This window comes from Spermophilus citellus (assembly GCF_964194105.1).
Source record: "Spermophilus citellus genome assembly, chromosome: 6".
NCBI lineage: Eukaryota > Metazoa > Chordata > Mammalia > Rodentia > Sciuridae > Spermophilus > Spermophilus citellus.
This window is the reverse complement of record NC_138187.1, coordinates 6,959,192-6,973,347: the sequence shown is the minus strand read 5'-3', so window position 1 is coordinate 6,973,347 and position 14,156 is coordinate 6,959,192. Positions and strand designations below refer to the sequence as shown.

Genomic DNA, 14,156 nt, shown 5'->3' with positions numbered 1-14,156 from the left:
ACAGTTTAAGAAATAGCTGTGTGTCCACACTCCCTTTTTAATTTGAATTATGAAAATTGAGGATTCAGTTGTCTTCAGCCTTTTTCAGGGGGCTGGTGCTGGGTACTGACCTAGGGCCTTGCATATGACTGCTCTACCACTGAGCTACATCCTTTTTAATTTTTATTTTTATTTTAAGATAGGGTCTCAATAAGTTGCTGAGCCTGGCCTTGAATTTGTAATCTTCCTGCCTCACCCTCCCCAGTTGCTTGGATTATAGGTATGGTCCACTACCCATGGTCAGTTTCAGGTTATTCTGATCAGTTTGTTTTTAGTGTTTGAAAGGGCCATGTGTTGGCCAGTGACAACCTGGCAGGCTGCTGTCCTGTCCTTCTATCCTATGGGGACAGTTGGGGAGACTTTGATTTTCAGATGCAGCACATTTGATTTTTTAGAAGCACATTGAAACAAGTCAGGTGCCCTCCTAGGTTCTTCAGTGGGCAGGAGTATGGAGACCTGCACCTGGGTACTCCAAGTTCATTTTGTATTTTATATCACAGTCTAGTAATAAGTGGGCCTGTGTCATCATTGTGAGAACATGAGGGGCAGAGCGGGGGAAGGGGTTTTTCTGAGCATGAGTGCAATTTTCACATACTGCAGATTTAACTTCAAACACTTATCTGATTTTCTCAGTGCCCACTTCCATTTTTAACTGTGTTCCCCCTGAGGCTTTCATGTTTCAGTGTCTCATTGACAACTGTTCTGTTGTTTTGTTGACATTTGCCTAATTGCTTTCCAAAATAATTTTAACAGCCACACCGGTTTTTGGTGCCAGCTGCAGTATGGATATGAATGTGCTTGCTCTATCATAGTCTTGCCAGCATTGGGTGTCTCTGTGTATTGTAAACACAGTTAATCACTGCTCTTATCTCCTCATCCCCCATAATTAAAATTCACAGTGCTGTCTTTGGTTGCCTTAGTTTGGCCTTAGAGAGTTGGTTGGAGACTCATGCAGCACTGAGAGAGAATTGAGGAGTGGTGGCTGGTGTGAGCAGGGGAGAGGGTGGCAGCCCCAGAGGACTGAAGAAGGTCAGACTTCAGTCCATGTGTGCTGGACAGTGAACCATTTGTCTTACCTTTCTCCTCTGTGTCCACAGTATGACGCTGTTCCCATTCAGTCCAGTGTGGTATTATGTGCCTGCCCGTCTCCATCAATGGTGAGGACCCAGACTGAGTCCGGCTCTGCTCCTGGCATTCCTAGCAGTGGCGGTAGGCAGGGCCCCACCATGGATAGTACTACAGCTGAGTCCCGGCCAAGCACCAACCCCCTGCAGCACACTGCCCAGCCACCACAGCCTCGCAAGAAACGGCCCGAAGACTTCAAGTTTGGGAAAATTCTTGGCGAGGGCTCTTTTTCAACAGTGAGTATGTTCTGCTGTTGCTTGTTAAATTACCATGTTTCTCTTGGGAAGGCCAACTGTTGTGGAACTAAGAGCTAGGCCACCTGAATGCAGGTAGCATTCTTCCTGGGAAGTGCTCCCAGGCTTCTTCCTAGTGTCTGTCTCCTGCTATAAAGGCCACTGGAGTCTTCTAGACTGGCTTCCGCAGCAGACCACCAGGAGTGTGTCTAGAATGTCTAAACCTGATTTTGTAGATGAAAACTTTATAAAGCATCTCTTGGTGGGCGTGATGGCCTACTTATGTAGTTTCAGCACCTAGGAGATGTGAGACAGGAGGATTGCTGGAGCCTCAGATTTTGAGACCAGCCTAGGCAACATAGTGAGACCCATCTCAAAACATCTCTTGCTGGGATTGTAGCTCAGTGGTAGAGCCCTTGCCTAGCACATGTGAGGCACTAGGCTGGATCCTCAGCACCTCAACAAACAAACAGATAAATAGATAAATAAAATAAAGGTATTGTGTCCATCTACAACTAATGATTTGTGGTTGTTTTTTTTTTTAAATACAAGTTAATTTCATTCTAACCTGGCCTTAGCAGGTTACATTCTTTATTCTCCTGTCCCAAGGAAGTTTTTGTGTTCCTGAGATTGAAAGTTAGTATCTTTTCAGACATTTTTTGTTAACAATTAATGCTTTTTAAAAATTTTTTTGTAGTTGTAGATGGACAGAATGCCTTTATTTGTTAATTTTTATGTGGTGCTGAGGATTGAACCCAGGCAAGCACTTTGCCACTGAGCTAGGCAAGCACTTTGCCACTGAGCTACAGCCCCAGCCCAACAATTAATCCTTTAAAAAAAAAAAGTCTCTTGATTTTTGTTTGTTTTAATATATAAATTAGATTTTTGTTCTTTCTTTTTTTTTTTAATAAACAGTAATATTGTTATAGAACCACAGTAACATTGTCACAGATTTACCTGACTTGGGTTTTTCTCTTTGCTTTAAGAGAAAGCAAAGAAACAAAGGCTGATGGTAGCAACCAGGTTGCTGAGGTGGGACCCAGGAGGCAGTGGGCGGGGGCTGTGCAGGGTTGTGACAGCTCAGAAGAAGTCCTGGCTGTAGGTATACAATCTCAGTTCAAAAGTGCCTCCACACATTGCGACCTCTACACTGGCCTTCAGTTTCAGATGGGTGCTTCAGGATGACCCTGGAGGCACCTCACCCTGAGAGAGTTCTGAATAACCAATCTTTCTTGCCAGCCTTGTGAAGAAACCATATGTGGAATTTGTTGTTTTTTCCTCCTCTGTTTTACATTTATGAATGATTCTAAAATACAAAGAACATGGAATATAGCTCACTGCATTCTTAATATCTTGTCATTTTGTTTTACTTAATGTTAACTTGCTGCCCTTCTACTTTTCTTTTTTTTTTTTTTTTTTTTTTTTTGGTACTGGGGATTGAACCCAGTGAGCTTTACCATTGAGCTATATTCTCAGCCCTTTAAAAAAAATTAACTATTTGTGTATTTTTACGATACTGGATATTGAACCTGGGGGTGCTTTACCACTGAGCTCTATCCCCAGCCCTTTTTATTTTTTTTTCTTGAGACTGGGTCTCACTAAGTTGCCCAGGCTAGACTTGAACTTGTGATCCTCCTGACTACATCTCCTGAGTCACTGGGATCGCAGATGTGCGTCACTGTGCCCTGTTTTCCCCTTACACTTGTAACTTAGATTTCTAATAGCAACTTTTATGAATAATATTGTTTATAAAAGGATTGTGCCTTCGTGAAAAAGCCCTCAACTATGAAGATAGTTCCAGTTGTTCTGTACTTAACTACCGTTTAAGAGAGAGGAAACTGCCTGGATAACCCTGGGCAGTAGTACAACCCCAATTTTTTGTTCTCACTACTTAGAGTATCCCAAATTCTCCTCTCAGTTTGATATTTTTACATTTATCTCAACTGGAAGGAAGGATTTACTTGTGGCATTGCTTGTGTCCCTGGATTAGGGATTGCCGAGTAGGTGTCACCCTTTCTGGGTGATGCAGTCATCATTCCCCTTACCCTGTGCAGTTTTGGACCTGGCCACAAGGTGCCTGGGAAAGTGCTGTGAGCCAGGGGCTCCTTCTCCCACTGTTTAGAATGTATAGCCCTGAGTCTCAAATTGGTGTTACCCTCCCTTCTTTCTCACCATTCCTGAAATAGAGACACTTAAATTTAGATTTCCAGGGGAGAGGCACAATTACAAGGTTGAACCAGGATCTTGAGTTGGCAGAACCTGGTGTTAGTGCAAGAGAGGGAAGAGGTCCTGAGGATACTACAACATCTAGGGCAGCCTGCCATCACCCTGGGTAATGTGAAGGGATATGTTGCACCTGAATCTCTGGAAAAGGACCCCCTCCTTTCCTGTGGAAACCTGTTAATAAATTGCTAACTTTAGACAACCAGAAAGATTACATAAATATGGTCTTAGAGAGGATTCTACTAAATAGCAGTACTCTCTAATAGTTCTTTCCCTTTCCTATTTATGAATCTAGCACATGCTTTTGTGAAGGAATGTGACATTGTATAAATGCATAACCCAGAGAAGAATGTTCTGCCTTGGCCGCTTCCTTCAGCTTCAGTGACTGAAAACCATCCATACACAGCACATTCCTTAGGAAAGATTTTTGAGATCTTTCCACCTGAGTGCATATAACCCGACCTTGTTCACAATAATGGCCAGGCGTCTCAAAGTGCTTTTCCAGGACCACGCCTGAGGAGTTCTGTCAGGCATCCTGTCATGGGATTTGACTCACAATGAGGGATTGAGTGGACCTCATCCTCCCATCAGGCCCAGGAATTTTACAGGGACTAGTTTCATCTGCTCTCTGTTCCTCAGGCTGTTGCTCTTCAGAGGTCTTAGGCACATTTGCACCCATAGGCTGTGGTGGGATCTACTCTGGCAAAGCTGTCTTGGCAAACTCTGGCCAAACCTTGGGCCCATCAGCTACTTCCACTTTGGTGCCTCAAGTGTGGCCAGGGTTTATTCAGTCTTTCCACATCCACACTTGGGGATGCCACACTGGGCACTTTGCCCCTGAAGTGGAGTTTGAACCACAGGGTCAGTTGTGCTTCTGAGGTGGCAGTGTGAGGGTGTCCTGAGAAGGTAGCTTACTCTTGTGCTGGTTTACTTCCCTGTCCCCTTTATAGCTGTGATCATATTTGCATCATCTGATGAAATGTGTGGTAGAAATTATTAGCAATTATTTTAAAATCTAAGTTTAGGGCATCTTTTTGCATTGTACATATACCAGAAGGATATGTTCTTTTTTTAATATTTTTTTTTAGTTTTAGATGGACACATAATATTTTATGTGGTGCTGAGGATTGAACCCAATGCTTCACACATGCTAGGGAAGCACTTTGCTACTGAACTACAGCCCCAGCCCTGGAAGGGTGTCGTCTTTTTTTTTTTTTTTTTTTTAAGGGCATGTTCTTAAAGTTATTTTTTGAAGAAATTCCAAGGACCCACTTGTGGTATTTGGATATGTTAGTCTATGAGGTTGTCCCCCCCAACTGCTGTCAGTATTGGGGATTGAACCCAGGGTCTGGGTCTGGTGCTTGCTAGACAAGGGCTCTACCACTGAAATTTTTAAAAAATTTATTTTGTGATAGGGTTTCACTAAGTTAACTTGCTTGTGATTCTCTTGCCTCAGCCTCCTTAGTAGCTAGAGATTACAGGTGTGCACTGATGTGCCCAGCTACAAGGTTCTTTTTTTTTTTTTTTTTGATACCTGGGATTGAACCCTAGGGGCATTTAAGCAACAAGCCACATCCCCAGTCCTTTCTTGTATTTTATTTAGAGACAGGGTCTCACTAAGTGTCTTAGGGCCTTACTGAGTTGCTGAGACTGGTTTTGGATTTGTGATCCTCCTGCCTCGGCCTTTTGAGCCGCTGGGATATAGGCTTGTGTCACTGTACTTTCCTATAAGGTTCTTGAATTTATACTTTCACGGCACTATGAGGACCAGTAGCAGCTGAGCCTTCTGAAAACAGTGGAGAGATATGTTTTTTCTTAACTGTTAAAACACATTTACATTAGCAGGGGCTTTGTACTTTTGTTTGTTAGTACAGAACCCAAAGGATTTATGTAATTTCAAACCTCGAGTGGGATGAGGAAGTCCGTGTCTCTTCAGACTGTCTCCTGGTTATTACAGTGTGTGTTCTTTTCCTTCTCTTTTCCCCTTTTTTTCCCCAAACCAGGTTGTCTTGGCCCGAGAACTGGCTACCTCCAGAGAATATGCTAGTAAGTACTAATTCCAGTGAGCTATGTGTCTGGGACTTGGGGACAGTGCAGCATCCATGCACATGGCAATCTGGGTGGCAGGGCCTGAGGTTTTTCTGCTGTTTTCAGGATCTAGAACATTGTTGGTCTTAGAGACCATGAAGCTGGTGTGGGTAATTTTGGGAAAACTATAATTTGTACCAGTTATCTTTATGAATTGTGTATTTACTATTTTCACCTTTTCTAATTGTAGTAACTTACTTCTCTCTTACCTTAAGTTAAAATTCTGGAGAAGCGTCATATTATAAAAGAGAACAAGGTCCCATATGTAACCAGAGAGCGAGATGTGATGTCACGCCTGGATCACCCCTTCTTCGTTAAGCTTTACTTCACATTTCAGGATGATGAAAAGCTGTGTATCCTTTTTGTGGTTATCTGAAATGATACCAGTTATCCCTCTCATTGTGGAATCACAGCCCCATTTTTCTCATGAGTAACCCCTTCCCCCAAAAGGAAAGGGTACAGTGTGGCTCCCCACTCCTGTTGCTATGGGACCTCTTGGGTGGCCAATATTCCTGGAGGCAGTAGGTAGTGCCAAACGCGACTGAGGCTCCCTGCTGGGTTGTCTGCTGAGGAAGCCATCAAAGAGTTTTGAGGGTTTTATTGGTAAACATTCTACCTAATGGATTGTTGGTTATTTTAATCCTGGCTGCTGGGTTGCTAGATATCAATGCAAAGGTATTCCCTTCTAACAAGCATCTGTGGAGTATCTGTTAGATATCAAATCCCGTGCTCAAATAAAGCAGAGGACAAGAGAGGAGGAGTGATCTTGGGTATCCTTGGGCTCCTGGAGTGTCTGTTGGTGTCTGCCTGCCTCCTTGACTCCTGGGCTGTGGAATTTATTTGGAAAGGACATCTTTTCTGGGTATTTGAGAAGTGCAGGGAGTGTGACCCACAGGATCTTGAATCATCTTCCTCATGTCCTGAGTGTAGTTCTCCCTTGGGCTTTCAGTCCCTCAGCTTTCTTTAGTGCCTTTGCTCTCTAGAATAGTCCTACTTCTCCAGTAGGTCTTCATTTTGTCCATTTTCTCTTGTCCTTAATTCCCTGAACTTTGGGAGCCCTTTCTTTACTCTTTTCAAACTTTCGTTTAGGAATCAGGGAGGCAGGTCTATGGATCTTGGGGCAGGCTACACTTGTGAGCCAGGCAGGTGGGTTTCCCTTGCTCCCAAAAGGTGCTCTTCTCTTTTTAGTGGGCCCCACCCCTCTCCTTGCCACCCTCAAAGCTGGTCCAAGCCTCTAAGGGCTTGGCCTCCCTATTTTACCTGGGTGAGGTACCTGGTTTCTCTCTATTCCATCTCTTTCTGTACCCTGAACATCAATTCTTCTGTTAAAACTTTGCTCTATTCTGTTCTTACTTTATTTTTTGGTGTAGTGCTAGAGATCCTATCCAGAGCCTCGTGCATATTAAGACATGCTCTAGGGCTAGCGTTGTAGCTTAGTGGTAGTGCGCTCACCTAGCAAGCGCGAGGCCCTGGGTTCGATCCCCTCAGCACCACATAAAAACAAATAAAGGTATTGTGTCCAACTACAACTAAAAAATAAATATAAAAAAAAAAGACATGCTCTACATTAAGCCACACTCCTAAACCCCTGCTCCACTTTTTTTTTAATATTTATTTTTTAGTTTTTTAGGTGGATACAATATCTTTGTTTTATTTTTATGTGGTGCTAAGGATCAAACCCAGTGCCTCACGTGTGCTAGGTGAGTACTCTACCATTTGAGCCACAACTCCAGCCCCCCTGCTCCATTTAAAAAAAAAAAATATTTTTTGTCATAGTGGGAACTGAACAGAGGGGAGCTCAGAGCCAGCCCCTTTAAAATTTGTTTTGAGGCAGGGTCTCACTAAGTTGTCTGGGTTGGACTTGTGATCTTCCTTCCTTAGCCTCCCTACGGAGGCTTCCTGGGATTATAGGTGTGTGCCACCATGCTTTGGCTCTGTTCCCACTTTTAATACCATCTTTTGGCTCCTTCTACTGCTACCTGAATTTGCTTGTTCTTTTAGAAGTGTTTGTTGTGCTTAGGGAGATGGGGATGTAACAAGGAAAAGGCTCTGTCCTGATGGTCTCCCTTTCAGGGAAGGAGTTAGAGAGATGCAGAGTATCACGCTGTCACAGATGTCCAGGTAGCAGGATGAGCTACAGAAAGTAGAAAGGCCACAATGTGCAGGTATCTGGAAATGTGGGCCTCTCTAAGTTCAGTGGACTTGCAAGGGCAGGAGAGAATGTGAATCTGAGGAATAGGCAGTCTGTGGGTGGAAGTGGGTCAGTTCTGTGAACCATGATGACCTGGCACCAATTTTGGATTTTCTCCTATTTGTGCTGGGGAACACAGGGTTTGCCCCAACTCTGACCCCTCATAGTCCATACTGAGGAATGGGAGCTAGAGGCAGTTGGGGGCTGGGCAGGAGAAAGTGGAGTCAGGTGATTTCTGGTATTTGCCCTCAGAGTATATAGTGCTGTTACTTAGCCAGGAGAGACTAGGCTGGGGGCAAATACTGTGTTGGCATATGACACATATGCTGGTGCTTGCTCTTCAAGGACTGAGTGGGCTGTTGGGTGGCTGCCATCAGAGCTCTGGAGGCTCACTCAGGATGATGTGCAGATCCAGAGTGGGCTAGCTGGCACCCAAAGAAGGAGGAGACTGTGATAAGTTGTTGCCAGTTAATAAGGAGCCTGGAGACCTGGAGGGTATAGGATCAGATTTGTTCCAGTAGGATGATAGTTGCTCAGCCAGCTGCTGCCCAGCAGTCAAATACATGGGCCTGGGCCTGGGCCTGACCAGGATTTGCATTTATACAAGTTATTGGCTATTGGGTGGGCGCTTCTTAGGGCAATGTTCAAGACTGAGGGGTGAGGCAATTGGAGATGAAATACTCAAGTGGGCTCTTCCTGGTGGTTTTCCCTTAGTATCACTTTAGTGGTCCGGTAGTGGCAGACCTGTGGCCTGGAGAGGCCTTTTTTGGTGGTTGTTTTAGCTCTGATTGAATAGTGGCATGTAGGGTAGAGCCTGCTGTCTCCCAGTATCATTTATGGTCCCCACCTCTGCTGCTTATGTGACATTCATTAGCCGCATTATCATGTTGTTCATGTCTCTATCACCTCTGAGGCTGCCTTGGTCCCTCCCTCGTGTCCCCTGGGACCCAGTGTGAATGCACCCCTCTTTGAGGGTTTCTAGCTACCAGATAACCAGAGGTCCAAGGCCTTGGCTTCCTGCAAGCCTGCTGGACGATGTATCCTATTGGCTGGGAGTCTGTTCTGTCAGCTTTGCATTACCACCACGAAATGCCTGGGGCGGCCAGCTTTTTGAAGAGAAGCAGTTTGTTTAGCTTGTTTGGAGAAAGTCCTAGTGCATGCTGTAGCCATGTGGTGGATGGTGAATGGCAGAGTATGTACAGAGAAAGGAGCAAATCTCAAGCCAGAAAGTAGAGACAGTGGATGTAGCAGGGTTTGCTCCTTTATGAAAACCCTCTCTTGAGAACTTCCCAGGAATTGCTTCACGTTCAGTGACCTGAGTCCCTAACACAGCTCCATTTTCACTACCTTCCAGGATTGCTACTCTAGCAACCAAGTCTCAATTACAGGTACCCTTGAGGGACATCAAAACCATATCCAAATCATAGACAGCTTGAACAGAACGATAATCACTTGACTTCGTCTCCTCCTAGTGTCATGGGTGATGGGACCAGCTCTGAATCCAAATGAGAATGCTTTTGCTGTCTGGTTTTCAGATGGGTCTGGCTAGAGCAGTGCAGGTGGAGAGGACTCCAGGTCACTTTACCATTGAGCCACATCCCCATTCCTTTTTATTTTTTGAGACAGGCTCTCACTAAGCTGTTTAGGGCCTGCTAAGTTTCTAAGGCTGGCCTTAAACTTACAGTTCTCTTGCCTCAGTCTCCTGAGCTGCTGGGATTATGGGCATGAGCTTATGCACATAGTATTCTTTTTTTAATTTTTTTTTTAGTTGTCTATGGACTCAATGCTTTTATTTGTTTTTATGAACCCAGTGCCTCACACTTGCAAGGCAAGTGATCTACCACTGAGCCACAATTCCAGCCCTGCACATATTATTCTTTATGATTAAGATAAATTCCTTTAGACCCAGGACCACAAAAATAAAATAAAGACAAATTCCAAAACCCCAGAAGGTCATGAGGTCTCACTCACCTCCCACAAGGATAAGACTCAGGGACTTCTGCTTCACTCAGCATCCCTGGTATACATTGTGTTGAAAAGAAAATGAAACTTTGTCTGCATGAATAAGTGCCCAGATGTGACACCATCTCTCTTTAACTGTAAACTCCAGTGGGAGAGGGGAGTGGTTGATTAAGTGCATTTTCTTGTCACTACCCGCAGTGACTTCAGAGTGAGTCCACCTATCCTCAGGACAGTATGAGGGTAGACAGAGCCTGTGGACGCCTTGCTACAGCCTGGAAACAGGCAAGTGGGTCCATTCAGGGCCCGCTGTGGTTCTTTACCAGATGCAGTGTAGGCCACCAGGAGAGCAAGCATAATCGCCTGGCCAAGCAGAAAGCCCTCCACACCCAGAGCATTTCTGCCTTGACTCAAGTCTGAGCAGCGAGGGGCCTTCCTCTTCATGCATAGTTGAAGGCTGGAGGAGTCTTATCTTCCTCCAGTTCCTGTGAAGGCTGATTAACACCTGTTTGCCCTTGTGATGCCCCACTTGCAGAGAGGAGTCAAGAACTCAGGGCTGGGGGCTGGGGATGTGGCTCAAGCGGTAGCGCGCTCGCCTGGCATGCGTGCGGCCCGGGTTCGATCCTCAGCACCACATACCAACAAAGATGTTGTGTCCGCCGAGAACTAAAAAATAAATATTAAAAAAAAAAAAAAAAAGAACTCAGGGCTGAACTTTGGTTCCTCTCCTTTTGCTTTGTGATCTTGAGTCAGTTGCTTGATCTCTAATCCAGGTTCCTGCTCTGCAGGTGTTGGGCTTACTGGGTGTGTTTGAGAGAGATCTGCCACCTCTGCCTACCTGTAACTGCCCTGGCCTAGAGGGTGGAGAATGTGCTTAGGATTCTGATAGAGCACCTTGGGATGAGGAAGGCATGTGACTATGGAGAACTAGCAGCCTGAGCAGTAATCCTGGGCACCTGCTGTGTTCAGACCTGCTGATCACCTCTCTCCCCATGCTTAGCAGAGAACCAGAGGTGTCCTTCATGCAGAAAACAGGAACCAGTAAGAGGTTGGATAAAAGTCTAACTATGAAGCTGGAAGAGGCAACAAATTGCTTCCTCAGGATGTGACTGAGGCTGTCTCACACCTGGGCTTCTAACTAGTAGTCTTATGGGCAGCCCAGGTGGAGTCAGAACTAGCAGTTCCATGGCCCCAGCCTCCCTTGTTGGGAGTAGGCAGGGTGAGGTGAGGGGGCCCTGGTGGAGACCCTCTGCATTCTCCAGTGTAATGAGGTATACTTGCTTTTTGTTTTAGGTTTTTTGAAAACTTGTCCCATTGGGGAGGTGTGAGTGATCAGAGATGGGCCTGACAGGGGTGGCATTGGTTGTGGTGTTTTCCCTCCTTCATTGATGGGAGTTGACCATGCCTTGGCAGACAGAAACCAGACCAAGAAGGCTGGCCTGGCACCATGAACACAAGCCACCCTTACAGTAGTAAACATTGGGTCTCCAGTAGCCACTGCTTAAGGTAGTAAACATTGGGTCTCTGTTCTGGACTGCCAGGGAGGTAAAGCACCTAGAGATTTCTAGTGTGAGGCACAAATGTCCAGTGCTTCCAGGGGAAAGTTATATGGGAGCTGTTCTTGTCAGCCTTCCTTTCCCTCAGAAGGAGAATTCAGATGGAACATGTCTCGGTGCGGGGTGCTGAGAGTAGGCTGACTATCCCTTGTGTCTCCCCAGTGGGTGTCTCACAAATAAATCAAATGAATTGAGAAATTTATACAGTGCTGGGCATGGTGGTACATGCCTGTAATCCCAATGGCTCTTCTTTTACAATGCATGTCACTTGTGCATGGAAGTAGAACCACATGCAGGACAATTTGCATGACACTCGGAGCTCTGTGTGTTTAAGCAGGGTTCTTGGTCAGGACCTGTCTTCCAGAGCTGTTTTGTTTTTACCTGAAGCCACACATGCATTGGTGCCCTGGCCAGGGTCTGTAGGCATGACAGCCATCTGTAGTGGTTCCCTTTCATATGTCTACAGACACTTCTGGGGACCATGTCCAGAAGGGCAGTCTGGGCTGAGTCGTGTTGTCTGTTTTCCCAGGAACTGTGTCATTGTGTTCTTAGAAGCCCCAAGGCTGGTGCCTGGTCTTGGAGCTGGCCTGGATCTGACTCAAAAAAGGGTGACTGTCTTGGGTCCCAGGTAGCTTCAGTTTGCATTTAATAAAACATGTTCCTACTGGGCTGTTAAGGTTAGTTTTAAAACAACAAATTTTCTACCATTCTTCCTTAACTGTACAATATTCAGATTTTGGCCTTAGTTATGCCAAAAATGGAGAACTGCTTAAATATATCCGCAAAATCGGTTCATTTGATGAGACTTGTACCCGATTTTACACAGCTGAGATCGTGTCTGCTCTAGAGTATTTGCACGGCAAGGGCATCATTCACAGGTAACCTGATGGCCACCTAGGGCGATATGTGTGGGATGGTCAGTGTAATGATTGGGCCAGCAGCCATTTGGCCTACAAGCTACTGCTGATGCCCAGACCATCCCAGGCCTCTAAGATCAGCGTGGGTTTATGTTGTGGTGGGTGGGATATAGGTGCCAGGTGAGAAGAGGTTGAAGTCAGAGGAATATGCATGTTGAGTGTCTCCCTTCAGTTACCAGATCACAGTGGCCAGGTGTCTTCCTGCCTAGGCAGTAACTTGTACCATCTTGACTAGTGCTTTTATTTGATCAGTTGTAGCTTTTGTGTATACTTATTTCTGATCTCTTTTCCCAAATTGGAAGTATCCATAAGCTCTTTCTGAGTTAAAAATGATAGATTATGCTGTAGTAAAACATTTATTAAAATGATAGATGGTATTATGAAGTGATATAATTATAATGACCTTATTGTATGCAGTTGATATTTATTTGGTGTGGACTTTGGGGCTTGTATTTTTGCTTTAATCCGTAAAGATGGTAAGTATTCATCACATCATCACTGCGTTGTTGTCATCAAAAGAGAGTATGTAATAATGCTGCTGTTGGATTTCATCTCAAACATAAATATCTACTTTTACAGGGACCTTAAACCAGAAAACATTTTGTTAAATGAAGACATGCACATCCAGATCACAGATTTTGGAACAGCAAAAGTTTTAACCCCAGAGAGCAAACAAGGTGTGTGAGTTTGGTTTCCAGCAGAGCTTAGCTCTGTGCTTAAAACTGAAAGCAACTTCTGAGAAATGTGTAGCATTGTGTGGTCTTTAGCATTACTGCAGAGACTCATGGTGCCTTTCTTGGGGTCCCACTGTAGGGCACCAGGCAGCATGTCCAGTCTAGAAGGTGTAGGGAAGGAGGCTCTGTTCTTGTGAGTGTCCTGTGGCCCATCCTCCCATGAGTTTTTGCAGAGCTGCCTGGCCTCTCCTTCTGTGCTTGGGCTCCCTGTGAGAGAAAGACATTGGAGGAAAGTGCTGGGGGATGAATGTGGTGGCCACAGGCTTGGAGCACCAGTGTGTTGGTGGAAGTAAGACTCCAACATAAGCATCTCCAGTGCTGTGGCTACTCTTGGTGGAAAAGGGGATGGTGGTGGTTCTGGCCTCTCCACCAGCAGCCAGCTAGTTCATGGGTGCTAGAGGGGATTACACCCAGCTTCCTGACCAGTTCTGTCTGCAGGGTGCTACTAGGAGGAGCCAGCCTGTTCCCCCATGCAGCGCAGGCTTCCCGTGCTAGAGTCTGTGTCTTTCTGGGTGCTGTTTATATGGAGGGTTCTTGTCCAGGTTCTGTCTGCCCTTTAACCGCTTTGTAGTTTTTGAGGTGTTTGGCCTCCTCCTGGATTGGGAATATCTCTGTCAGTCCTAAAGCACTGCCCTGGGGGGATAAAAGCAAACCTACCAGTCAAGGAAGAGATGCTTATTGACTCCAGTGTCTTAGATGATAGTCTATTCCCCTGGTGCTTCTGAAAGCTCCTAAACCTGGATCTGTTGGACTTGTTCCTTGTAAATAGTAATCATATTACTGGCTGGTAATTCTGTTTTCATGTACTTGATTTAACCTCATAGCTACAAGCATTGTCTAGCTGGGCGCAGTGGCGCATATCTATAATCCCAGCAGCTCAATAGGATTGCAAATTCAAAGCCAGCCTCAGCAACTTAGCAAGGCCCTAAGCAACTCAACGAGACCGTCCCTAATATAAAAAAAGGGCTAGAGGGGCTGGGGATGTGGCTCAAGTGGTAGCGCGCTCGCCTGGCATGCGTGCGGCCCGGGTTCGAACCTCAGCACCACATACAAACAAAGATGTTGTGTTTGCCCGCCGAGAATTAAAATAA

The 14,156-nt window shown here is 45.4% G+C and overlaps 1 protein-coding gene across 3 annotated transcripts in view; it reads left to right on the top strand.

Moving 5' to 3' along the window:
* The window catches only part of PDPK1 (3-phosphoinositide dependent protein kinase 1), a 72,282-nt gene that overhangs the window by 28,447 nt on the left and 29,679 nt on the right, over window positions 1-14,156 (top strand). For all 3 annotated transcript variants that reach the window (XM_081297148.1, XM_081297150.1, XM_081297149.1), the window contains exons 2-6: window positions 1,137-1,400; window positions 5,624-5,666; window positions 5,924-6,061; window positions 12,148-12,292; window positions 12,911-13,008. In XM_081297148.1, coding sequence (XP_081153274.1) covers window positions 1,137-1,400; window positions 5,624-5,666; window positions 5,924-6,061; window positions 12,148-12,292; window positions 12,911-13,008 — 688 coding nt within the window. The remainder of the gene's footprint in view (window positions 1-1,136; window positions 1,401-5,623; window positions 5,667-5,923; window positions 6,062-12,147; window positions 12,293-12,910; window positions 13,009-14,156) is intronic.